At 37.5% G+C, this 27,178-nt stretch overlaps 3 protein-coding genes across 9 annotated transcripts in view; 2 read left to right on the forward strand and 1 right to left on the reverse strand.

Annotated features, from left to right (window-relative positions):
* The first annotated feature begins 1,464 nt into the window (after positions 1-1,464).
* LOC144633410 (uncharacterized) lies at positions 1,465-10,767 on the forward strand. Its single transcript, XM_078492288.1, has 4 exons — positions 1,465-1,475; positions 5,863-5,954; positions 9,316-9,437; positions 10,287-10,767. Exons 1-4 carry the CDS (start codon positions 1,465-1,467, stop codon positions 10,488-10,490), a joined length of 429 nt encoding a protein of 142 aa, XP_078348414.1. The 3' UTR covers positions 10,491-10,767.
* A 3,705-nt stretch (positions 10,768-14,472) lies between these two features.
* Positions 14,473-18,208, forward strand: LOC144632570 (uncharacterized). 2 transcript variants are annotated; one of them, XR_013566920.1, is made up of 5 exons: positions 14,473-14,510; positions 14,925-15,098; positions 15,685-16,008; positions 16,798-17,657; positions 17,846-18,208. XR_013566920.1 is itself a non-coding variant. In XM_078491241.1 (4 exons), the coding sequence occupies exons 2-4, from the start codon at positions 14,984-14,986 to the stop codon at positions 17,031-17,033; spliced, it is 675 nt and encodes a 224-aa protein (XP_078347367.1). In that variant the 5' UTR covers positions 14,473-14,510; positions 14,925-14,983; the 3' UTR covers positions 17,034-18,203. The 2 variants fall into 2 exon arrangements, 1 of the variants encoding a protein (XP_078347367.1); XM_078491241.1 differs by having other exon boundaries at positions 16,798-18,203.
* Positions 18,209-19,735: 1,527 nt separating this feature from the next.
* The window catches only part of LOC144631584 (uncharacterized), a 74,614-nt gene continuing 67,171 nt past the window's right edge, over positions 19,736-27,178 (reverse strand). For all 6 annotated transcript variants that reach the window (XM_078490042.1, XM_078490038.1, XM_078490041.1 and 3 more), the window contains one exon: positions 19,736-25,640. In XM_078490042.1, coding sequence (XP_078346168.1) covers positions 21,973-25,640 — 3,668 coding nt within the window. In that variant the 3' untranslated portion in view covers positions 19,736-21,972. The remainder of the gene's footprint in view (positions 25,641-27,178) is intronic.

The raw sequence follows: 27,178 nt of genomic DNA on the forward strand, positions 1-27,178 counted from the left end.
ATTACATGCACCATATGTGTTTATTTGGTGCGAACAGGTGTAATGTTTATGCGAGTTAAAAGGGGAGGCGAAAGAGGGGGCGTATTAGTATAACAAGGCTAGTATAACACTCATACATATGCATATATTGCACAATAGCCTGTGGCATGGCTTGGATGTACATGTACCATAGCTAGTTTTAAATAAATGTAATGTATTGTGACTTTTTTTAGATATAAAACATGACTTTATTTGTTGACAACAAGCTACTTAAAATAAACTAAATACACCGTTATGCTACTTAGAACAGAAGAAGATAATTACATTTCCTTTATAAGAATAAGTTAACAGTAAGAATTATTGTTTCCTTAAAATTCTGCCTCTATTGAGGAATTTAGTACACAATTTACATGTAAAAGCAAATGTAAATAAACTGTTACCATTGCTCAAGAAAAGAGGGGGCAGGGGAGGGGTTTGAGGGCAAAAACCTAACAAGATCTGCTACATGACCTGACAAATTACTGGAATACTTGTAATGATTTTGTAGAAGAAGTGCAAATTGACCTGTTTATCTTGTTGTGGTACTAGGCAAATGTAGAAAGAAAACTTGAATTCAGCTGAAATTTCACATAAAAGCAAAGACTTACTAAACTTTTAGAGCTGCTAAGGCTAGAAAAGACAGCTGGGCTTGTTGATGTGCCTGCAAAGTGTCTCTTAGCTACATAGGCGTACGGGCAATTTTTTACCAGGGGGGGGCGGTGAGACATTTGCCCAAAAAAATATTGCAAGTTGCCCAAATTTTTACGAAACAATCGAAGAGAAAAGGGGGTCATACGATGCACTAACACATGCCTGCAAATGAAGTGAAAAATTCTTACATAAAAATCTATCATATGAGCTCATAAAACATGTTAAAAGAAATAGCTGTCTCTACCATTTCGACGGCCGAAGATATCAACAATACGATCCATGTCATTGTTGACTACAGAGTTGGAATATGCCCACTAAATGCTAATAAGTGCGATGACAATTTATTACTGAGTAATGAATTGATAAATTAGGACAAGTAGAAAACAAATGTTTCTCTTCCGGATTTCTATAAAACTAACACTAATTTGTGACACTAATGTTTTTTATTTATTATATTTATTTATTTATTACATTTCTTTATACACGGTTAAAAACATCAGGAAGATACTACTCTTCCCTCATCGTCAAATTCTCCAGGCCAGAAGCAAACTTCCAAAATAAATCCTGCAAAGTAATTGACAGTAGCGTATCAAGGATTAAAAGTTTTGGGCCTTAGTTTGTATTAAAACGCAGAAAAAGTAAACATTGTTGGTTTTTGTTCGTTCTTACTTTTCAAAAAAACAAATAATAAAAAGAGAGAAACGGCCCCGAAAAATGAAGCGGGCGGGGACGAGAAACATTTGTTTTTTTTTTTTTTTTTTACTCGGCCTTACTGACACGTTGTCACCCCATAAAATGCTGCGGAGGTAAGTTTTCAATCTGCGCAACACACTGAATGATCGTTCTGCAGAACACGATGAAGTTTTTTTTTTCGAAGAGATAGATATTCTCTATTTTAACCTGAAGTCGGCGTGTTTTAAATTCACATGAGACAGTGGTTGCTTAGCACCTGATGAGTTTCTGGTTAATAGTGAAGGGGATCTTTGTAAAACATTTTTTTACTGTTGGGCACCGTGCTGCAAATATCTGTCACAGTTTAACACCTGATAAAGAAAGCTTCTTCGCATTGCTACATTTTACACAACATCGACGACGAGATTCTGGAAGCTGAGCAGAAAATGTGCGCGAGTTTTCGTCCTGTGCGCGGATGAGGCTACATGACTGTTTTAGAAATGCTGGGGCCTGCAAGAGAATGATCTATTTGATAATTTTTTAGAGTTTCCTTACGTGGTTCATATTGTGAGTGATACCTGCTAAAATCTGGCTTTGCCCAAATTTCCCTTGCTGCCCAAAAAATGTGAGTTGCCCAAAATTTGGGGGGGACTGCAGTCCCCCCTGCCCCCCCGACCCGTACGCCTATGCTTAGCTACATCCCTGATAAAAGTTTTGGGGAGAATATGCAAGCCTTTATGAAGTTAATCAGACAGTGCTTTCAGCAGCACCTGTCATAGAGTAACATAAGACTCTTAAGATACCTCATTCATTTTGTAGGGAACTCATGAATTTTAGCCAGTGGCTCACCCCAAAACACTCACCAAAGCCCTGGCATGTGCCGGGTCTTATTAAAAGCACTAATAATTTTTTCAGTAGGTTGAAAGCAGTTATGCTGATATACTCACTGTGAAAGGATTTTTTTTGGTTCTGAACATATCCCTCAACACAGTCCCTGGCCCAGCCAAAAATTGGAAAATATTTCCCTATACATTGTATCTGTAGATCAGTGATTTGAATAACTTTGGAATTATAAATATTAATGCCAATGATAATCAACAAAATTTTATCTGTCTTTTTTGATTTTTCAGGGTTAACACAAGTACCAGGATTTCCTCAGAGAGCTGCAGGCACAGGGAGAGATAAATGAACATTCAGATTATTATATTATCTCTTCATTGTATGTACAACTAATACTTAATGTACTTATATGGACAGGTGTAATTTTAAAGTTAATGAAAAAAAAAGCCAGTTGTGGTACAATCTTGTATATTTCTTAAAGCATTTCTGATAGCACAACATAAAAATTATCCTTAATTCTCAGTGCTCACACTGTGAAGAACAGTAATAAATGAGAAACACAGTTCATCAATCTCAAAATTCAGTAACATTGTATGTTGCAATACAATAATTAACTGATGAAATATTTATTGTTCCTAGGCACATTTTGACTTTAACAAAACCAAACTAAGTCTTCAAATGATATAACATTGAACACAGCTATAGATTGTATTATGTGTAAATAAGTGAAAGGAGAAAGGGACAGTACTCATATAATTAGGGAAGAAGGTGCTATGGTTTTGGGGGACCCTACATGTACATGTATTTGTCAGAATAACAGAATGTCACTATTTTGGCTTGCAGCTAGCTTTTAGTCTGGTGTGCTAGCAGAAAGCTGTTATTTTTGGTATTGGGCAATAATTAACAATTATTCACCGTAGTGGAGATGAATATTGGTGGATATTTACCAAGCCGCGAAGCGGTAAATATCCACCACATTCACCAATGCTCAAGTAAATAATTGTTTTAATATGTACCACGCAAGTTGAATAACAAGCGGACTAAATCATCACTTTTGGTAAACAAAGCGATGCGCGAGGGCAGTCTGTTTCTCTTTAGCTGCAGTGAGGTGAAAAGTACTTTGCAAATCACCTCCGAGTTAACCAATCAGCGCGCACGAAAAGCTCTACATTGTATTCACTTGTGTTGTATAATGTACTTATAATAATTATTGTCACCGTTCTATAACAAAGGGTGTCCATTTCGGGGAGGGGGGGAAGCTGCATGTAAACTTTCCAGTTGTATGCTATGTGTACAGCTGGAACATACCAGCCGGAACTAGAACAACATTTTCTTTGTTCTATCTCCTCTTTGAGAGTTAAACCTCGGACATACATGTACATGGGGGGGGGGGGGGGGGGGGGGGGGGGGGAGTGGATGCCACCAAACTTTTTTTTTTTCAAAATTTTTAATTTAATTTTTGATTAAACGCGCAGGCAAGGCCAGCGCTTATATGAGGGCGGCGTTTATTTCAAATTCAATTTTATTCTTGCTAACAATAGAATGGTAACTGAACATTTGAATTTTAAAAACAGAAAAATGTTTTTAGTGCTCGTCTGAAAAGGCATTAACCAAGGACAAAAGAGCGCTCGAGAATTTTCTAAGTTATTGTATAAAGTGCATTGGATTACGCATCAAGCCATCATTTCTTTTGAGGCTTGGTTCAAACTTGATTACTATTACATTTGCTTTTGGACTCTATTATTGGAATAAACGCTACATCATGATGCAACGTGTATTTGAGGGCGGCGTTCATTAATATTTGTGCCCTTATCTGCGCCGTTTATTCGAGGGAGGCGTTTAATCGAATAAATACGGTACTCTACAATGCTGTATTTTTCAGTAGTTGTTCATTCATACCTTGCAGAAATTTTCATGTGTCAAATCATATGTTCATGATATTTGATGTTGCATGGCAATGCCATAATTATAATGAGGTCTGGCGAAAAATCGTCATGTTTAACATTTTTCTTTATTTTTTTTTTTTTTTTTCATTTTTTTTTTTTAAATAAAATGGTACGATTTGATTTGTTTTGCATTCCATAAGCATTCTAGCTTGATTTTGCATCAAGATGACAGCTATATTGACGTCACAGCCAACAAAAATTATGTCATCTTGTGGAGTATGCTACGGGCTTTCTACTCAGTGCAAAAGTACATGTATTTCACTGCCCCTTAATAGGATGAAAACTCTGGGGAGGGTCTCCAAGCCCCCCCAACCCCTTGTCCGATGGCGGGGGTACAGAATGATGGTGATGGTCTTGTACAGTTGAATCCCAATAACTCGAACCTTTAAGGGAATCGAAAATTGTTCGAAATATCGGAGGTTTGAGTTAGCGAGTGTAAAATTATTTAAAAACTTGACCTTAAGGGGAATTCGAAAAAGGTTTTAGTTAGTGAGAGGTTAAATTTTTTGTGAGTTCGAGTTATCGAGATTCAACTGTACATCCGAGGGTTAAGAAAACTTACTGCTAATTGATAATCCTTTTTGATTGATCAATTATTTTTGCTCTTATTTGGTGCTGTTGTTCATGGTGAACAATGATGCATATAATATATAAAGATAATAACATGAATATGAAAATCGGTCTAAAAAAAGTATAAAAGGCAAATAACCGGGGAGCTCCGCTTTTAGGCTTGCCTAAATCTATATATTATGCAGAGAACAATTATAACTGTTCTGTCAAGAACAAAAGTTTGATCTTGCATTGATTTTTTCACCAAAATATTCATAATTGTTTGATCATACTCCCTGATCTGCTGGGAACCTGGGAATAAGGAAGAACGCAAAACAAGTTTCCCGTGATCCTCTTCCACTGGAGGCGGTGGATGAAATGAGATTATCCGAGTAATTTACAAGAGAAAAATTAATTCAATGTCAAGTTTGCTGATACATATGTACACGCAAATTGATTATTTCTAACAAACAAAGTTACGAGTCAAAAAGCCAGAAATACATGAATAAAAATAATTCTTCTAAAAAACTGAAAACGAGCAAACACTAGTTTTGGCATCTTTTGGGATGTATAGCGATCGCTAAAATCGACTATTTTGCAATTGTTGTACTTTCGTACAACTTTTTAGAGCACATTATGGTACTAAATGAAAGTACAAAACGAAACATTTTTTCACACCATAAAAGGAACGAGTTAAATCGTGACTTATTCAGTGTTTTGTGAAACACGTTCATCTGTGTCGACATTAAAATGAAACAGTTTCGTAAGGGCAAACAGAACGAAATTTTTTAATTTCTAAGAAAAGAGTGTACACGTCCAAGAAGTAGTTCTGCCTATTCCAAGAAGTCTTCCGGTCCACCGAATGGATAAAAGGGTCCGTTCACTTCACTGTTTTTATTCATTTTAGAGGATTGGAAGGCCATTGGTAGGTAGAGTAGCCTTTAACTTCGACTTTAACTTTAATATGTCTAAACTTGAATTTGAATTTTTTTAATATGCCATGAACCATTTGTGGTCTGTAAAGCAGCACATACATGTACTGAAATTATTTTGACGTCGAGCATTTTGAAATATCTTCCAGAGCAGCGATAGCTTTGGAAACACTCATGCCACAGGAATGTATTTAATTTTTTTAAACAGAAAGACTGATTCTGCAGCTGATTCCACGATGAACCACGACCAAAAGTATCGGATTTGGTCTGAAAATAGAGAATGACAAAACGAGTATCACATGTACTGGAACAGGAGATGAAGATGGAACGGGAGATGAAGGCTCTTGTAAGTTACAGCTATTTTCTTTGGTGTATTTGAATTTTTTTTTTTCTTGCAACTTATCTTCTTTTATTTCGAACGTTTTGTCATAGAAGGTAAACAAATTCAAATATTGACCTGTGTTCGTGATACGTGATTTTATTAAGTAGTAAGGACATGTGTAAGGCAATCGACTAAAACCAATCGAGTTCGCATTTAGTTTATCGAACTAGGGCCAGCTAGTCCACATTGCCAAGGCTTATTTGTTGCACGAAGCTACTAGGTCACTGCAAACCACTGGATGATATCGATGGTTATCCGCTAGTATTTTGTTAGATTACGCTGACAGATCTATAGTACCCAATACACCTCTGGCTCGAGGGAGGAATTGTGATAGTAAAGTGACTTTCCAATGGTAAAACACAGTAAGTCGGCCAGCGCGTGAACACGAGTGGCTTGATGCGTAATCCAATGCACTTTATACAATAACTTAAAAAATTCTCGAGCGCTCTTTGGTCGAGACTCGAGAGAAATGGTCGATGAGAGTATAGACTATGGCAATGGCATCTAGCCTGTGACGCAACTTAAGGCAAATTTCGAAAAACTAAAGAAACTTTTGAAAATTTTCCAAAACCAACATCCAGCATGTTTTAAAATGTCAACTGGACTTTTTGTGGCGAACTTTGAAATTTCCTACACATTGGATAACGTCAACTGGCACTTACGAGCTGTTACATGCGGGCGCGCCGATCCAAACTATAAAAGATCGTTTCATTTCGAAGGATTTTATTAAAACTGATTTTATCAAAACTGATTTTATTAAAACTAAGGATATACAATAAAATGACAATAAAATTAACACTTGCTTTACGCCCACGAAATCTGGACAGAGGCTTTCTATCTTAGCCTCTCACGCAGTCGTTCTTAGGGGCGATCGTGTTTCACTCCTCCCCACGAACGCCTGCTTAACCGAGGCCAACATTCCTTTCCCATTGTTTTATTCGCCAGACAACCTACCAATCACCATTGAGGTATTGTCTGTCGGTAAACAATTAAAATGATCGCGGAGATGCGGCATGCGGGCTTGAAGTACAGTACCGTATTTTACTTTAGTTATGGATTTTACGATGGCTAAAACAAAAATTATCGATTGGAATAATTCAAGTGCTATTTGTGCAACGCTTTGATTAAGTCATCTGCTGGAACTGGATGGGTTAGAAGTTTTAGGAAAAGTGCAGTTGATCTTCCTCGCCTACATATATTCCAATCGACAATCTGTGAGAACATCAACAAAATATCAACACAGTGGATCTGCATTGCTTCAAAGAAGAGATCTCTAGTATTTCCGAGTTAATAAATCGAAGGGTAAAACAACAATGAACCGACCAAGTTGACGAACGCGTAGAGCTTAGAAATAGTGACCACAATACTATAATTCACCGCGCGGCCGGTGAATTAATGGTTTCATTCGGTGATATACTTGCCCTCGGACGATTCTCAAGGTTGAATATTGTGTTAAAAGGCTAGCTTTGTATTTTTTCCCGTCGATAGTTTGACGGTCCTTCGATTTTATGGTTGCGAAAAATATTTTTCCTTCGAGGAAACGCATTTAAAATGATAAATGAACAACGCACCAAATATATTTTCTCGAACGGCAAAATCCCAACGGAGCCAACGAATCGGTGAGACTGTCGAAAAGCAAAGGACAAGACAAGTTTGATATAAAGCAAGCGATTAACCGTAGACAGAAATTCAAAAATTGCTTTCATCTGAATGAATTTAAGCGAAACATCCTAAACTTGGAAGCACACGTACAAGGTGCTAAACAGCTCTCTCGTTCCGCGAAGAGCGTCTTGCAGTCAAGGTCAAGGTCAACCCTCCGGATTTTGGTAGGTAAAATCTCATTGGCTGAGCAGCGGAAAGGAATGTTGGCCTCGGTTAAGCAGGCGTTCGTGGAGAGGAGTGAAACACGATCGCCCCTAAGAACTACTGCGTGGGAGGCTATCTATCTAACGAGCGCTTAAATCCAGCGGTTACTCGCTGCAACATAGAGCCTGCCGCCGGCCATCTTGGTATTTGCTGAAGTGCGAGTCACTTATGGCATCGCAATCATTTGGGGCAACTCTTAGTAAACCTGCAAGCGCTTCAATTCTAGAAAACGCAAAATTCACTCTAGAGAGCAAGTAACTTTTCTTAATTTTGGTGGCAACTTTTTGATATTTGAGCAACTTTAGAGCAACTTTTAGGTATATTGTGAAGCAACTTTTCCTGAATTTACCGGCACAATCTATTCATGCCTACTCTGGGGACATAGGATTTTTGACTTAATTCGAATTTTTTGATTGGCTGTTTGGAACAAAGAATCCCTAAACGGAAGTCGAAAACGTAACGACTCTCTCGTGCATTCTTTTGAAACGTCATGACTGCATACTTGAGGACAGGAAGTCCTTGAATCTAGGACTAGAAATCATGTGTCCTCAGAGCCTTTCGTTTTCTCGTCCCGAGGACCAGCCGACTAAGATAAACGAAAGGGTTATGGGGACGAGAATGGGTCTACACTTTTACAGAACATAGGAATGACGTTATAAATGCCCAAAACTTCGCAGGGGAACCACTCATAGGGCTTTCCACAAGTTGCTCGAGATTTCCCAAAAAGTTGCCCGTAATTTCTCAAAAAGTTGCTCAAAAGTTGCTTCAAAAATCCAAAAAAGTTGCTTCTGTTAATAAAAGTTGCTCGAAAGTTGCTCCAAAAAATCCAAAACGCTGCTTCTAATCAAGAGAATTTCTCTAAATATATGCTAATTTTCCCTATATGGGTAATATTTCTAAGCAGTTTTATGCAATTTTACAGCATAAGAACTATCTAAATAACATATTTTAAGGGGAAAATTTCAATGACGTCATGTTTGCGGACGAGGTTTGTAATATTTTAATGCAGAATAAGCCGAGGGTCTTCAGATGTTCCTCGACAATTTTCGGCAAACATCGTAATATTCGGAAGCATTCGTATGGTCTTTGAACAACACTCGGATAATCTTCGGAGATCTTCGGTCGGAAATTGCTCAAAAACTCAACAAGTTGCTCGAGAGGAAAAAAGTTGCTCGAAGTAGAAAAAGTTGCTCCAAATATGAAAAGTTGCCAAAAAGTTTACGAGCACCTTGTGGAAAGCCCTAACCACTCACCTTACGGCTCGTGATTCCAACTGAGTTTTAAACATTTTTTGACGTCATTTCTATGAAAAAATGTAGTCGATTTGTTAAATTCATTACATCAACGTGTCCACCGCTATCCTTAACAAATTAAATATAAATTTATGGAGTTTCTAATATAGACTCTGTTTGTTGATCATTTTGTTACATCTTACTGCTTTATCTCTGTCACGATTCAGGTATATTGACAGCCAAAGAGATCTCTAGAAGGAAAAAAACTTTATGGCAATTTGTGTTCGAGTTCTTTTGTAATGGAACGAAGAAGACGTACGCCTTGGGTAATACCTTCACTGCATTTGAGGTAAGTTAAAAAAAAATAAAAAATGTGCTCGTCACATTATTTTAATTTGGCAATGAAGATGCTAAAGCTATGTTGATGAGTGAAAAAAGAGCTAGTGCTGGGTGTTTATTTACTATGCATTCGGAACAGGAAAAATGTTCAGGAACGAGGTTTAATACAGCTAACAGAATAATTATTAAAACGCCGTCGTTGAGTGAAAGTCGAAAAAAAGGCCGACCATAATAACCAATTGTAAGTTTTGCCGCGAAAACAGCAATAGATTAAAAAGATAATGGCTATTGCACTTTAAGAATATCGTTAGGGCATTGCAAGCAAAAACATTGACATAAGAAATAAAGAGTAATGACAAATTATACAAGGCTAATAGTGAACTTTGATTTCCAATTTCAATGCAAATATACAACATCACGACGAAGGAGCTCCATGGGTTTAAGGTTGCCAATAAACCATATAGGATTTCGAAGCACGTTTGGTAATATGCCACCCCTTCTATTATAGAACCTCCTTTTTTCTAATTGTTGTGTTGGTTTATAATTAAGAAGATAAAGATATATCTATCCTCAAGTTTCTATTCTGCTCGTTTATTTTAATAATAAGATACATCTTTCCTCGAGTTGAATACTCCCGTCAATTCGTTTGGTTTTCACTATTCTTAATAGTTTTTTGCCTAATTAATATACTTTTATTTACTGTTTTATTTCTTCTACATTTTTTGGCAAGTAAATGCCGCGTTACATGGTTGTTGTTGTAGTTTCGAAACTGCGACGTGTTTGCAGCTGATATGTTGATATTAACATTTTATAACATCAACCTGACGATCGATGGTGACATTTTACATTTCTATGACAGGTTCCCCCAAATAATCAGAATTATCCAGTGACAGGTGCAGCCACTTTAATGCCAGATGACTTAAGTGGACCATTCAAAGCACTGAAAGATGAGGAAAGTGACCAGTACATTGCTGCTAATATCAAAGATGGCAGTCTGTCCTTGACGGCATTTGATCCAAAATGGCCTCATCCGGGTACTTTTTTTGTCATCTCAGAAATATAGCAACATTAACAGGAAACTATTCCCTTCACTTTTGTAACACGATCTTCTCGGATACATTAGCTTGAATAAGATATTTGAAGAAAGAAAGTTAAGAAAACGTTTATAAACAAGCTTTAAAACGTGTCAAACTTTATTAATTGACATGAGCCGGATAAAATTTGATTTTTAATTTGTTTTCTTGTCGTGTAAGGTAGAATAAACAATTATTTGTATCTGACGAAGGCGCGAAGAATATATTGCTGTAAAATAACCAATTAAAATAAAGAGCATAAAAATATTTTTCTGTCTCCTTTTTATAATGTATGTAGATGTAAATGTGTAGCCAACAATTATTGATCGACGTGGAGATGTAAAACCGACGATATGTACGTACACCTCGCGCGAAGCATTTTTTACTACGTCAACATTGTAAAAATATATATATATATATATAATTATTATATGGAGGAGAGTGTTTTAAAAATCTGGGAGCTAAACCACTCGTAGATTCCATACGCCACTCCATCCTGGACCCGAGTGGCGTATTTTCCTTTGAGACTCTTGCGAGTAGCATATCGCTCATTGACGTCACGATTCGCGCCTTTTCTTCTTTGTTGAATGAACTTGGTTTTGTGTCGTTTGTTGTTAGCAAGCATCGACACGAAGGTTTTGTTAGGCCTAGTTCAGACGTCGTGCTTCTGCCGTGCTACAGTCGAACCTAATTGCAATTTAGTTCGACACGGCAGAAGCACGACGTCTGAACTAGGCCTTTTTTAAGCATCGAAAAAGAATGAGTTTTCCAATAAAGTTAAGAACGATAACACGATAATAGAAACCTTGACGATTTGTCAAGTCCGATTTCGCTACGCCCACTCGTGAGATATCGTTTCTGCCACTCGAACATAAAATTCATATCTTCTCGCCACGCGTAATATCCTCTATATATTGAAATTGGAATGCTTCGCTTGCACTACCGTGAAATGGGTTGCAACGACATCAGGTGACAACAAAAGCAATGATATCGTGAGCGTTTATTAAATGCATGGATTGAAAAATGTGTTCTGAAACAGTGGCCAAAATTTCCCAGTTGCTTTTCACATTGTTCAAGAGGCACAAGTTTCAGTAATGTCATTCACAGGCAGAAAAAACTTTAAAAACGTTGTGAGCCAGTAATAGAGCTTAAAAAAGTGTTGAAAACCATAAGACTGATATCCAGAAGAAGGCTGCCAAAAGATCGATGACGCTAAATTTTGCCAAATTAATTAAGGGCACATGATGCGAAGTTTGTTAATAAGCAGGTAGGAGGAGGAGATAAAGATAGGAGGACACGGCGATAAATAAGAACTGTTTGAACGAGATGCCAGCGCTGGGCGCCCACAGCGGCACTCAAATTGTTGCTAAAAGGAAATCAAAATAGCTGCTGTTGAATTTTATACGGACTCGACAGTACAAACGTTTACTGTTATTGTTCAGTGGGAGCAATTTTTACTCGCCCCCCCCCCCCCCCCCTCCCGTACATTTTTAATGGTCAACAAACGAAGTAAGTTAAATGTAGAAGGCCAACAAACGGCTATGACGTACGATCACGTGCAATTTTGGCACATCCGCCACCTTTGATTCGAGGAGTGGTGCAAAAGTATTATTAGAAATAAGTAATTTCAATCTGAAATTAGCTTGTTGGTGTAACAAATGAAAACACTTACCAAAATAGTATTGTCTTTTTATGGTTTTCATATTTTTTAAAAATTAATAAAAAAAAAAAAGAAAAAGGTAAATAATGCTAGCCTTTCATTTTTCCAAATTATTTTATTTGGTTAAACAAACGAAAGGCTCGAACGCACTGATCTGACGTTTTTAGAATTAAAATAGCCCAAATATAAAAAAAAAATTAAATCACATTTCAAAGGTTTGTAGTACACACTACTCACAACGACAAATGATTTTGTTGAGTTGCGTTGCGATCCGGCAAAAAAAAAAAACATAATGCTTCCATTCCACTAAGAAATATTTTTGAATCGACATGGATAAGTATTGATCAATATAGAAAAACTTATCTGCGCCAAAAATAACCATATTAAAAGTGAAAATGTTCAGATTTCGTTATACATATTATGTGACAAAGTTTTTTTAGAAATCTCGATTTATTACTTATGTAAACTGACGTCGGTCGTCGTTACAAATAAAGACGCATTTTAATTTAGCATTTCTTCGTCATTGCTTAAATGTCATCTTTTACTTCATAGTAGTTATTTAAATTGTAAAACAGCTGTAGAACTGGCTACTGAAAAATACTATGTCATTCTGTTCATACGTAGATTAATTTATGACAAAAAATGCAAGTTTGTCCTTCTCAATATTTTTATTATGTAAATATTTCTCTGTTAAAAAATCGTAACTATGCTGTACTCTAAAATTGTCCTTCCTTTTTTTGTATTTTTCAATTTCGAGCTATTCTTTCAAGATTGATCAAATTATTTACGAGAATAATTTATGGTACATGGCAGGAGAATGAGAAAATGAAATTATAAATTTTATAGCATGATTACATTGGTAAAAATAGAAAACAACAAGGTTCGAGAATCCACACACATTTCATGCAAAATAAATAAACTGTTACCATTCAAGTGAAGAGTAAAATAAAATGACAAAATAACTAAACTCGCTCATCAGTTGTTCATACAATCCTTACATTCATGTTCGGACACCCAGCCTCTGCTCTAATTTTGTTTTCGCTTATAGTTCTTATAGATTAGAAATGCATTCGTCTCGTCCATAAGCAGAAGACAAAACATATAGTTCATCCACGATTCTATCAAAACAAAACCAAGATTTATGAGAACAGCTTTTCTTATTCTTTTCCACAATCGTTCGAGGTCGATTCTTGTCTTTGCCTTTTCAAAGTGGCGAACCCAAATTTCTTCTTCTGTCATCTTGCAATTATGATGCTTTTGACCAGATTCATTCGTCGGGCAAGCTTCACAACACCGTCTCAATTCTTCATGCACTAAGCGATTCATTTCTCTTGCAAATTCATCTTGTATAATGTCTGCTGTTTTGTTTCGTAGAAGTAGTGCTTGGAGTATATTTTTATCCACTTGCAATTTTCTATTTTGCTGTGCGATACACATGGTTTCAAGTCTTGTATTCAAGGTAAGAAACTTCTTCTCTTGTTACTGCTTCAATATTGAAAAACTCTACAAACTATACTCTTTTATAAACTAGTCGCGTGTCGTTGTACTCCAAAAATATTTTTTTTGTCATCACTTTATTTATTTTTAACGTGATCTTTACCCAAAGCAAATCTCCAGCGGGTGCAAAAATCTCACTCTAGCATATGACTTCATTACCCTATTTTAAAATTGTCATGCCATCATTACCTACTGCGTTACTATCTAGAAAATTAGGGAATTTTCCATCGACGGCAATTGTCAGAGTGATCTGACAATTTCGAATACAAAATGAATGATGGCGAGGCCGAGAAATGATGTCATTGAAAAACGTGCGTTAAATAATTAAAAAAAAAAACTATATTCCGAATGCTTTTTCCAAAATTGGTCAAATTACCAAAATAAGTGACATAAGATTCAGCAGCTGTTTCAACTTGGTAAAACTTGAACGCGTTAAATTTCCATATTTTTCATGCAAACTTCTGTTCTCGTTGTCAATAGAAATTAAAAAAATTGACTTACGACCCAAGGCCAAGATCAGAGAACGTAATGTGCAATACTAAAGCACTGACGAAGGCAGTTCAAATGTTATTCAATAATATATAACATACAGATACCTTAGCTCCTGTTCATATTAAGTCAAATGCAAATATTCTTGAAAATGACTGGGAAAAAAAAAATGCCAGAATAACTATTGGACGAAGAAGTTTCTAGAGATATATATTTAGTCGTAACTAATTCTGAACTATGAGTCGATTGGTCATCATTACGTAACGATGACCAATACGGTGTAAATTGTGCTCTATATAAATGGGTGAATTTTTCTTAGGTGTATAAGCAAATCAATACTGAGGATTACAAGACCTATTAGAAGGTAAGGTTGCTTTCTTTCATGTTTCTCACCGGCATATCTCTTTTATAGAATGAAAGATGAAGTCCATATCTTCGATGATTTTATGTTGCTGCGGTTTCACGCTCATTCTGTTTTCCTTTCATGTGCATGCAGGGAAATTGGTTTATCATTCTTATTTTATTTTTATTTTATTAAAAAAAAATATTTATACACGGAGGACCATCAGTCACAGTTACATTAAGCTCAAGTAAGAAACTAAAACTAAAACTGCTTTACCTGATTGCCATGTGGGAATCGGATACATCAGCTATAGATACATCAGCTTTCTTCTTGATCGTTACCTTCTGTCCTGCATTACCGCAACACCCCCAACCCAGCAGAAATACTGTTACGGGTCATCTTAGCACGCTAACAAAGTTATTATTATTTTTTCAGGACATTTTGACTTTCAGATTACTTGGAGCAGAAAAATTCGTATTTGTAGACGTTAAATTATGGCCAACACCTCTCGGCCGGAATACAGGAGTAATTTTTTCCTGTTATTACTTGTTGCCAGTGGTTTATCGATTCTTCCACCTGCCTCGTGTCAGTATTGTAACACTAAAGCTGGTAAGATTATCAATAATTCTTTCAAATAAGTAAACTTACTTTAACAAGTATTAAAATACTTGTTTAGAACGTGAGATTGGAGGACGCTGCTTCTACGAAATGCTTTTCTAAAGGGGGCATATTCGAACAAAGATTGACGTGTACAACCGGACCGCGTCTCTTTCGATTGATTGCACGATTTATCGTAACTATAACAACACTCCCGAATCTGATTGGTTTTAAGGACCACACTGGACTCCGCTCAGTCCATTACCGTCATTTATTCTTATGCTTCTAAGTTGTTTGGAAGGTGAACTGTAAAAAAATGTATTTGCACACATTTCATTCTCAAGCGAAGCATTTCTAGCCGGATTGATACTAAGATTGTAAATTCAGAAATGTTACACCATTCCACCATTCCAGCCTGGAAGGTGGAATGGTGTAACATTGAGAATAGAGGTTGTGAGTATAAGAAAAGAAATACAAAGAAACGAAAGGGCATAATTTAGTCAAACTTGGTTTTCAACATCAGGATCTTTATGCAGGCGCACTTTTATTAACTTAATGATCTGTTTATAATATTATCTACTATTTCATGCCCGACCAGGTGAACCTCTGATTAACATCTCTTCAACTCCGTCATCAGACAATTTTCCTATTGGTTCGACCATCAATTTGACTTGTACTGCGTGGCAAACTGATGAGCTGGCGATGAAAAATCCTAAGACGAGACCACACAGAATTGAATGGTTTGATCCACAAGATGAAAGAGCCGTCAAAGTATGCCCGGCCGGATCGCCGGTAGCTGCACTGATGAACTGCACATTGATGGTTGGTGCCTTGAAAGAAGCAAACTTCGGTAACTACACTTGCAAAGCAAGCAATGGTTATAATTATTGCAGCAACAAAAGATTTCCAATAAGCCTTCAAGGTAAGTAAAGAAAACATTTATAGTTGTAGATAAAATTACAGGATATCATTAAAACTTGCATGCATGACTCGAATTCCTGCTGTTGGAGATCATTTGTAGAGCAGGCACAACTGGGACTAAAATTAAAGCTACTTTTATAGATGGAGATACTTTCAGTTGGCTCCAATTTTATCTTCAATATTATCTTCTATTTAATTGTGCCCCATTTGTTTCTTGTGCGTAGCAAATTGCTGATGCCTATAAATGATGAATATCAGAAATCTTGATATAATGAACAGTGCCTTACGGCCTGAATACACAATACAACACCGTATACGGGATACGATGCGATACGATTTAAACTTTACAAACTTTTTTTATTGAACCTACTTGGAGAAAGCTTTTGAGTGACAACTTATAATAAAAATTGCAATGAGATTACAATGTAAAAACACTTTTTGTATTTAAGAAAATTCATCATTGTACGGTGCAGCACTGCAAATTAAAATCCGTAGACATTTGCAAATTAATAAGCTGTCCTCCTTGTCTCTGCTTTAATATTATTCTTTGCTTTAACAAATCATTCCTTGTCCTTGGTTTAACATTTCTACCTGCGCCACACAGATAATTATCCGATCTTTACTCTCATAAATTTTAGTAATTTCTCTGGTGATTGAAGGAGGAAATCTTGTGGCCCTTAATTGGTGAGAAACTTGTGATATCTGAGAACAAAAGTAATGGAATCCTACGTTTGTCTTTAAGGAAAAAAATCTTGAGTCTGAAGTGACTTTGTTTTTTTTTTTTCTATAGACATCCAAAGACCAGATGTAAACCAAAGTTCATATGTTAGGGCCACAGTAACATTCAACGGAACTGTATCTGGTCAGCCCAAGCCAACAACCACGTGGACAGAGACTGATTCATATTCTAAGCAATCCAATCCACGCACAACTGCAATGACAGCTGATGGCAAGAGTCTCGGCTCTGCTTTGAATTCTTATTGGTTCATTGTCTTATTTTTGCCTGTTGTGATTGGCCAGATGTAATTGGTTTGACGACAGGCGTCAGATTTTTAAATTTTATTGTCTACATAGTTTTTTAATTTTATAGTCTAGTTTTTCAATTTTAAATTTTATAGTCTAATTTTTGTATTTTTATTGAATAGATAATCATATTTAATTTTTTTACATTGTAATTTTTAGAATACACGTTCATTTTTGAACGAGCCCCTGGCCACACGGAACGGCCACACGGCTCGAACGGCTGACATTTTTTTTTAACACGGAACGGCCCCACGGCTCAAACGGCCCTTAATTTATGTTACACGGATAGCTTACAAGGCTCAAACGGCATCCCTTTCCGTGCACACGGCTACTCAACGGCAAACGCGCGGCTATCCGTTTCAAAACGGCAAGTCCTAAGGAACGTTTTCGCGTGAGAGGTCACATATGTGTTTAACTAAAGTACTTACTTACTTACTTACTTACTTACTTACTAAGTAAAGTACTTACTTAGACAAACACTCTACTCGAGTGAATTTCTTTTTTGGACCATGTTTATCTTTATTTCTACGTAGATAACAATAATATTTAGTGTATATATTACAGACATCGATCGGGTATGTCTAATCTCACATTTTTAATAGTTAACAACTATTCACCGAAGTGAAGGTGAATAGTGGTGGATATTTACCGAGCCGGGAAGTGGTGAGTTAAATAGTTACCACATTCACCGACACTGAGGTGAATAATTGTTTTAGTATATACCACACAAGTTGAATAACTAGCGGACCAAAACATCACTCTTGGTAAACAAAGCGACGTGCAAAGGTAGTTTGTTTCTCTTTAGCTGCTTGGAGGTGAATAGAACTTTGCTTATCACCTCCGAGTTAACCAATCAGCGCGCGCGAAAGCCTTTATTCACTTGTGTGGTATATACTAATTTAATTTATAAGTACATGCAAGTACGTCTGTACTTTATTTAAGAAGTTTAACCTGCAAAGTCATTCTAAATTTAAAGTAGTGTTCATTTAGTCACCCGGTTCTTGGAATTAGTCGTCCGTTTTTACCATTGAATGGAAAGTGATTATAATCTCGACGACAAATCATTTACTGTATCATTTGATAATTAAAATAACAATAAAGTACAACGCAATTCCTTGATTGTAACAAAACGTACAAACTTTTGTGGATTTTTCTTTTGTGAACTTTGAGCATACCCTAAATGAGCGTAAAATACAAACTCTACAACAGGGGGCTTAAAAGTACATGGAACTGTAGGTTTTGGACTGCAATCCTTTAGAGTTTACTAAAACGTTCAGACTACGCACCGTCGTTTTCTATGAGTTATAGTCAACGAGGCGCAGCCGAGGTGACTATTCGCTCATTGAAAATTCTGGCTCGTAGTCTAATTGTTAAACGGAAAACAATGGGAGAGCAAATCAGGTTCGCAAATATCCAATAAAACACAGCTGAGTTTCTACTATCAGCAATTAGCAAAACCGAGTGACCGACTACTTGGCAAAGTCGCCATCAGATTGGCTACGCAATGACGTTCTATGTAAACAATAGAGTGTTTCTGTCGAGGAACTATTTAACAATTAGACGGCGAGCTCGAGGTTTCTATCGGCTGATAGTTGGCGAGGGGCGAAGCCCCGAGTCAACTATCAAAAGCCGGAAGAAACCGAGAGCGAGCCGTCTAATTGTGTTAGCATAACCCACTGACCGATCTATTAAACACAAAATATAGCTAGAGTTGATTTATTGATTATTGATTGATAAAATTCAGCGAAGACTAAGCGCGCGCTCCGAGAGCCTTCTACGGATCGATAGTAGGCACCTGTTAAGCCAATCAGATTGCGCGATTACCAATAGTAGGTCAGTGTGGTTATGCTAACAGCTGATAGTTGCCCTGCGGAAATTTGTTGCTCTTAAACAAATATAAACTTCGAGGGCTAATATGCTACGGATTCCAATAAACTGAACACCGAGAGTTGTGAGTGGCTATTTATGACTTTTATCGGTGACGGGGGAGTTAAGCGCGTTTACACGACAGAGAAAATTGGGTACGAACCCGTCAAAAAATTGTTGCAGACCTGACCTCTTTTGAAGAGAAACAGTCATATCAAAACGGGACCATAGGCGCCTAGGCGCGTTTACACGGCAGAGACATTTGTGTACGGGTTCGTCACAAAAACGTTCCGTACCTACCCACTTTTGCAGAGAAACAGTCAAATCAAAACGGGGCCATAGTTTCTGACGCGTCCGTACCCAATTTTTTTATCATGTAAGGCGCGTACGTTTACACGACAGAATAAATTAGGTACGGACCAGTCAAGGTCCGGACCAATTTTTTGACTGGTTCGTACCCAAATTTTCATGTCGTGTAAACGCGTCTGTAAACGCGTTTTTTGTTACGAAACGTTATGTTCGTTTTTTGGTGATTGATCTTGATACTTTCATCCATTTGCTAGCCGGGCTATCGGCTTTGTTTGTGTGGCCAAGTTAAGTGTCATGCGAGAAGAGTCTGAAAACACGAGGGAACTACCTATATTCATCAAAATTTGGCCCCTGTGACTTGTCCCATTTAAAAGAAGACTGGCTTGATCGTTTCTGCAACGGGATGCAACAAACCCTAAATGTTTTTTTTTTTTTATCGGGGACATCTCCCTTCTTATGAAAGAACCATTATCTTTTGCTTCGCGAGATAACAATTATTTGGCACTTATTACGAAATAACGAACACAAAGTTACATGTAAACAGCTTTTATTAATTTGTCAAAACGTTTTACAAACTACACAAAGGCTAAAATATATAAAGACTAATTTTCTTCATATTAACAATACATCAAGGTGGAGCAACACTTTCGAACACATTGAGTGCATTCCTTTACATAAAAACAGCACCCTGGACCTGCGAGAAGCTCTCGTTTCCAGCCCCTTACTGAAGGGGAAGGAAGGGTCACCACTGATGTCAAGCTTTCCCTTGATGCCATGCGTCCTAATAAAATTTCTCCCACGGAGGAAACAAGTAAGCGACTGGGAACGAGAAAAAAAAGTGCTTAACTTTTCGCTACAAAGTGCTGTTAACAAATGCTCTTTTAGACTCAAGTAAAGCATGTTTCATTGCTACTACTCCGTGGGATTTAAACCTTGCTAGGTAAAATAACTGTTCTATTCTGCAAAAAATCAAAGTCCGCGCTACATTAAGTGTCCGTTTAATATATAAAAACTTAAAAATGAAATCATCGTACGCATGCTAAACACGTCATCACTGCATGTAACCTACTATTCTCTGACATTTTTACTACTTTAGGCTCCTACTTTAAAGAGTGATTAAAAAGCATTTCTCAAACGCCATAGCCTTTGTAAAGTCCAATAACTATTTGTAACGCATAAAACTTTACTTAAATTATCTGTAACTAATGAGACAACTGTTAAGCTAAAAATGTAAATAAGACCTTGGCGGTAACGACTAAATCTGAAAATTCGACCAGGCAGTGAACTGCACAGTCCAAAACATAAATTAGATTACAAGACATGTGTATTAACAAGACTTCTACTCAGCACTTTGAAACTTAAGACTGATACTACCCAACAGAAACCTGAACCAACAATACCATATGCTAGAATTCAAAACTTTCAAACCCTTAAACACTAATTACAATGTAAAAGAGCTAACACTATAGATGGAACGATTCAAAAAAACGAGCCTAAACTCTCCAACCTAATTGTATGTAATCACCTTAACTATGCCTTTATCTTTGTAACTCATTTTTGTTATTACACTACACACAAAAAAAATGATTTAATGGCGATATCGTGACATAGCACATGTTAAGCGAGCTCAAACTAGAAATAATATATTTGAAATAGATTAAACCTTTTTGGTTGAACGTTTTACTTTTATAAATGTTACACTTAGTATTATCTTGCGTAATTTGCATCTGATCAAGTTACAACTATAGCAAAGTTAAAAGGTATCAAAAAACTATAATGAATCAGACGGGTAGCAGCTCTCGTAAGCTTTTAATTTAAGTGGTCATCCAGCGTAGCAGCTGCTAGTGTGGTTAGGGATAGGGGTGTTTTTATGTTGTTTGTTTTACGTTTTTTTTCGAAGGGAAGCGAGCCATTCATATGGGACCTTGCGAGCGCTGCTTCATGAGCCAAATGGATATGAGAATGCATTGACAACTTGTCCAAATGAGCTGCAATAATCTGGAAATAATGTCTTGTGGTAGTTTTACATTATTTCAAATTAGCAATTCCACTGTAATTTAAGTACAAGTGACCACTACATGTTCCATACAATAAGCAATACAAGCTTTTTATTGCACTGATCCAAAAAATAACAAAAACGACTAAAATGCTAACTAAAAATTCAAATGCAATTTTGCCAACGTTTTAAATCACGATTAAAGCAACGTTGAGCGGGCCTTCAGAGTTTGGTAAAAATATTTTCCTCAATATTTTTAGCTAAACTAAAAATGTGGAAAGGACCCTTGTTTCCTACTTTCCTACAAAAAAGTGCACATGGGCAAGACAAACGTGGCTGATTTGCTGCAAATATGTCTAAACCTATGGAACATTGGGCATCGGTAAGTGCTAACAAGGTCCAGTGGTAAATTATTTTATGTTATCCAGGACAATGCAAAAATATATTTTATCGCATTGTAGAGGGGTGATTCAAGCCCGGGATTCAAGAATAAAGTAAAACAGATTACTACAGAACCTCAATTTGAAATAGTTTTATTTGTTGCTAACTGGCTGATATACAAGCAGCATCTTTCTTACAACATGGCGGGAGAATGCTGTACAAATACAAGTGTCTCTAATTCAAATGAACAACAGTTTAAACACTACTTTAAGTGGATTAAATGGCCCCAATTTGTTTTAGACCAAGGGAAAACTCGCAACAAAAGCACATTTTGTCTAAAAAGACTTATTACTAGGCATTCACAATGCAGCTCATCAATGTACTCCTTCGCTACGAATTCACGTCCATGTCCTCTTCGTCTTCATCTTCAGATCTAAATGGTGATTGTGATCCTATGTAAGATGGGCCTACCCTGTCAAAGACATTTGTCAGCTTTTTGTGGCTGTGAACAACTCGAATCACTTGATAGCCAATCACACCACCCAAAGTAAGAGCATGACAAAATGACTTATCGCTACCCCTTATGCCCCAGTAAGGAGTATTGCGTTTGTCTTTGTCGTGAATTTGAAATTCCTCTTCATGGAAAATGATCTCATCAGTGACAAAATTCCTTTTCTTTAAGGCACGAGTGTTGTTGAGAACCACTTGGTATCGCTGTTCACTTTGCATGTAATCTGCGGCGGGATACTTGCTTGTGTAGTCATACCTTTTGGTTGATTCATGAGCAATGGAAACGCCCGCTATGTGGTCAACCGCTTCTTCAAATAGACGCTTCCTACATGCATCAACAAACTCTTGTTCACAAACTTTCATTTCCACTTCTTTTGCGGGATCTCCATCACAGTCCACGGGTATATTTGTGAAGGGAGAGTGCAAAAGGCCTGGGTTCTTTTGCACCTTTGCAAACGAATTGTCATCTAAAAGAAGGTACTCAGCACTTCTTTTGGTCTTTTTGGCAAAACATGGCCATTTTTCTGTGATTTTCTCTTTCAGATCATGTCTTTCATCAAGTGACAATTTTTTCACGGTCTTCTGTTGACATGTTTGGAAAACACGTTGACCAAACAACAGCCCCCTGACAAGTGAACACTTATGCCACCTGCGATCATTTCCATCAAACTGGTACATAAATTGGACATCATCATCTATTGTCCAATAGAGAGAAAATTTTAAGCATTCTGCCAGGCTTTTGATAATGGCCCTGGTCACACCAATTCCTCGCCCTTTTTGAGGCAAAACAACGTACATCAGCTTGATGTTCCTTTCTGCTGGTGACTCTAAATCATCCACAGTGGACTGGATAGTTTCTAAATGCTGTTTCTCCACAACAAGGAAAATGTTTAAATCCTTGCTTTCTTTTGCCACCCCTCCATCTCCTCTGTTGCCGTCTTCTTCTTCTACGTCATTTGTACGTTCGTCCTTACTCCAGGGATCTTCCTCCAGAAAGAAGTTACCTCGGATGTCTGGGGTTGGACCAGGCCGGATCGTTGGCATAAAAATTGGTGCTACTTGTTGCGTGGGGTCTTTAAACTCCTTACGAATGGTATCAAGATTGTCATACATCTTGGGGGAGACCCATACTTCCAGACAGTGTTCTTCAAGAGAACCTTTCTTCACGTGAATTTCATTGTCTGAGAGGTCTTGCATAGTATCAATTTTACATGTGACAGAAGATTTCTCATGGGCAAACAGACGCTTTCGTGCCTGGCTCAGAAGTTTGTCCACTTCTGGGTCATGACTGTCTAGAATTAAACTGGGGTCCAATGGAATATTAAAATGATCCTCGTCGCTGAGTATATTAACCAGGACCTTTGCCCAAGAACGTTGCTGATCTGCACTCTGTGACTGTCGAGGTACCAAAGCACCCTTCCCAAGGCTTAACTTCGATTCTAGCTTTCGAATTGCCTCAGCTCCCTTGGTAGCAGGCTTAAGGAGAAGGTCGTTCATTTCTTTGATTATTTTGCAATGACTGGATTCCAACGGTATAATGCTGTCTTCATGAGCATCTTTCATCCTCTCTGGGAGGGATATATCTGCCTGTACATCCAAGCTAGGGTGAGGGTTTATCTCACGAATGGAATGGGAGCAAAATTTGATTACAATATCTATGGGTTTATTTAACAATTTAAAAACGTTTAGCCTGCTTGCATCATCCTCTAGACTTCCGAAAGTGAACAGATCCTTGACATCTTGTTTCAGCTGTGACATAAAGTGGAAATGTGATTTCTTATAAGCCTGGTCACGGGTTTCTTTCTCAAGGGGACCTCGCATGATGCGGTCCAAAAGAATATAGAGAAATTCGCTGCACAGGACTCCTCTTTCGTCATCACTAGCACTTGACCATCGCTTCTTGTATTTACCAAATGGGTTTTTGTTCCTCCCTTTCTCTAAAACATGAAGCAAGTAAGCTGGAGCACTGTTTGTACAGTATTGCTGGACTCTGCTTTCAGACAACATCTCGCCCAGATCAATGAGCTCACTGATATCTCGAGACACAGAGCAATTTTCATTTTTGTAATGCTCAATCAGTCTGTGTCTGAAATTTTCAAGTGATACTTTCAGCCTATCCAAAAGAAACGTTACTGTTTCTTCAGAAACCAGAAAGTCATTGTACAGGAAATCAAACATTTTCACAATGTCGTACTGCAGTTGCAAAGTTGTGTGGTCAATATTTAAGCTACTCACAAAATCACTTACCTGATCAGGATTGGCAAGCATTTGAAAGTTTGGAAGTTTGTCTTCTTTAACTTTGACCCTGTGAGGTTGACTCTTCCTTCTTTCAGTGGTATGACTCTTGCCAATACGTGTCCTTAGTTTTTTGGCTGCCCAGTGAACCTTTTGGAGAAATGGATGTATGGTTTCTTTGATCTTCACATTCTGAACATGATCATTGATCACATTCTTCAACGACTTAATTAGCCCAGAATTTCCTGTGTGAAAATAAACCACTTCACTTTCTTGGGACAACTTCTCCAAAAGAACCTCTCCGTTAAGCTGAGGAAGCTTTTTTCTTACATCTTGGTAACAGTCTGGTTTAATCTCCTCGTCTTCGAAACTACTGGGAAGAAAGTTCGACCATGCTCTTTCCAGGTCCTTCTTCTTCTGTTCACACAAATGATCAAAATTGCATGACGACGCACTTGATGTTTCTCCTCTGTCGTTTACAACGTGAACCAGTTTCGGACGCGATGTGAACTCAAACTCGTTACGCCTGCGAAATATCTGCGCAATATCTTCTGACGAAACTGACCTTCCCGATTTGCTGTTGTCAAAAAACAACACCACATCTGCCTTACTCAATTCAATGTTAATTGAATCGTTTCCAGTTTCATCACCGAGTCCGGGCACATCCACAAACTCCACATCAACTTCCAGCTCTAGGTGACCACAGTTTGTCATTGCTCTCTCTTTCAAATAATGGAAAACTGGAAATGGCCCTTGAAGCTCTATGCAATTTACATGACTCAAGCTTGCACCCTTTTCAAACTTTTCTTTAAGTAAGTTATTTACGCGTGCCAAGGTGCCATTACCCAGTTCCTCTTCGGAAAACCATACATCAGGGCTCTCACCTTTCTTCTGTTTGTGCAACAAGACCTGAACCCTCTTGCCATATTTTACATATATTGGGAGAGGTGTCTGGCTACCGCCTGATGCGGAAGGAAGGGGCCCATTTTCCACCTTATCTTCCCCACTTAAACCATGATTTAAAAGAAAGTTGAGGAAAAAGCTTTTACCAGCCCCAAGTGGCCCAAAAACAGCGAGTGAAATGCATACCTTACTGTCCGAAACAAGTGTGTTATGGAAGTTGTCAATGCTTTCTCGGATTAAACTTTTGACTTTCTCTCGCCTTCCAGTTTTTTTTAGGTCATCATACAGCAAATACCATGCTCCTTCTATGACATCAGAACAAAGGCTAATCTTCTCCCACAATCCTGCATCCGGAGGAATTCCTGAGAAACTTACAATTTGGAACTGCTTCTTTGCATACGTGTCAATGTCTGCAATCAAAAAGTGGAGTAAAAAAATCAAACTGATTAAAGACATCCGCGGAAAAAGAGAATGCATATTAATATCGTAATATCTGGAAATATACAAACATTTTTACTGTCCTATGAAAATAAGGTTATTGAGCCTAATGCACTTGCGCACTAGACTCTATTCCATATAGAGCAGAATTTATTTATGATTTATGTTTCATGCGTATTCGCTTACGCTTTTCTTCACAACCGTAACACAATTTTTTTTATTTGTTGCATGATACTTGTGTTTGTTTTAAACATGGTGACATTACTTCCAGTGATAATATTATTAACAATAAGATTATGAGCTCGAGAACTCGAGAAATTGAGAGCAAATAATCTAATCGTTTTAGTAAAATTTTGACTAAATTTCCTTTAAATAAGGGAAGTATGTTTTTTCTTGGGTGGGGGGAACTGGAGAATTTTGGTATTTTTCCCAAAAAGTGTTGGCCCTCCCTTGCGTTGTAATAAAAAAATCCTACAAGAGTAATTCGGCGCGTTTGCAATCACTTGTGCACTGGTATCCCAACACACTGGGCTGAAGTTTAGAACTGTTTTTTCTTTAGGTTGGCATGAGAGCTGGAAACATTTCTTGCGTTACATAATTTATGTTGTGATTACTTGAGTACAAAGTCTAAATAAAGTGCTTTTGTTGTGTTTATACTGTTCTTAGAAGTTTCACTTTGTTACATTCTTCGGATATCAAAATTATTGAACGCAAAATTTATCCAGAATCCAGAACACTTTTACAGTCATTTTATATACTTTAACCTTATTTTGCCGGAATTTTTTACGGTTCGACGAATAGTTTCTCACGGATTGAGCTAAAAATAACTCTGTGCATTGCCGTGACTGTCAATTTATGTACGTTTTTCGTTGTCGAATACCGTAAAATTCCGGTTATAAGCCCCCCCCGCTTGTAAGCCCCCCCCCCCGGTTATAGGCCCATCTATCTCGAAACAAAAAAATACATCCGATTATAAGCCCCCTGGATATAAGCTCCCCTCTACCGGATGACAGTACCGAACAGGGCTAAATGTTGCTTTATTATGCGTTTTTAACCTAAAAGAGGTATTTCGATCAACACTCCCGTGGCTCTTTTTGAAACGATTTTTCATTCCGCTTATAAGCCCTCCCGGATATAAGCCCCTCCGCTTATAAGCCCACCCAAAACCCCTTACGAAGTTGTATAAGCCCAGGGCTTATAACCGGAATTCTACGGTATTTCTTGTTGTTGATTTAGATTTAGATAAAGAATAGCTTGTCAACAGAACTGCAACGCGAGTATAAATGATTAACTGAAAATAAAGCTTACCAGTAACATTTGCAAGCGGTGAAGCCATTTCTTTGATTTCGATTACTCCGACAAGGCGCTCTAAAATATTGCATTGAAACTTTTCCCGACCTTTGCTGTGATTGGGTGGTTTTGTAAAGTAAAGATTTCATTGTTTTAGGGAGGCACGCTGATTGGATAATCATATAAAAACGCTAAAAAAAAGTGTCGGGTGTTCACGGTT

The sequence above is a fragment of the Oculina patagonica genome, chromosome 12 (assembly GCF_052425735.1).
Source record: "Oculina patagonica isolate OP01 chromosome 12, crgOcupat, whole genome shotgun sequence".
NCBI lineage: Eukaryota > Metazoa > Cnidaria > Anthozoa > Scleractinia > Oculinidae > Oculina > Oculina patagonica.

Excerpts from the sequence above, each read along its gene's own strand:
- LOC144633410 (XM_078492288.1), top strand. Across the intron at positions 5,955-9,315 it reads AACGGGAGATGAAGGCTCTT|GTATATTGACAGCCAAAGAG; the intron begins GTAAGTTACAGC and ends GTCACGATTCAG. Across the intron at positions 9,438-10,286 it reads ATACCTTCACTGCATTTGAG|GTTCCCCCAAATAATCAGAA; the intron begins GTAAGTTAAAAA and ends TTTCTATGACAG.
- LOC144632570 (XM_078491241.1), top strand. The coding sequence starts at position 14,984 with ATGGCCAACACCTCTCGGCCGGAATACAGGAGTAATTTTTTCCTGTTA. Across the intron at positions 15,099-15,684 it reads GTATTGTAACACTAAAGCTG|GTGAACCTCTGATTAACATC; the intron begins GTAAGATTATCA and ends ATGCCCGACCAG. Across the intron at positions 16,009-16,797 it reads ATTTCCAATAAGCCTTCAAG|ACATCCAAAGACCAGATGTA; the intron begins GTAAGTAAAGAA and ends TTTTTTCTATAG.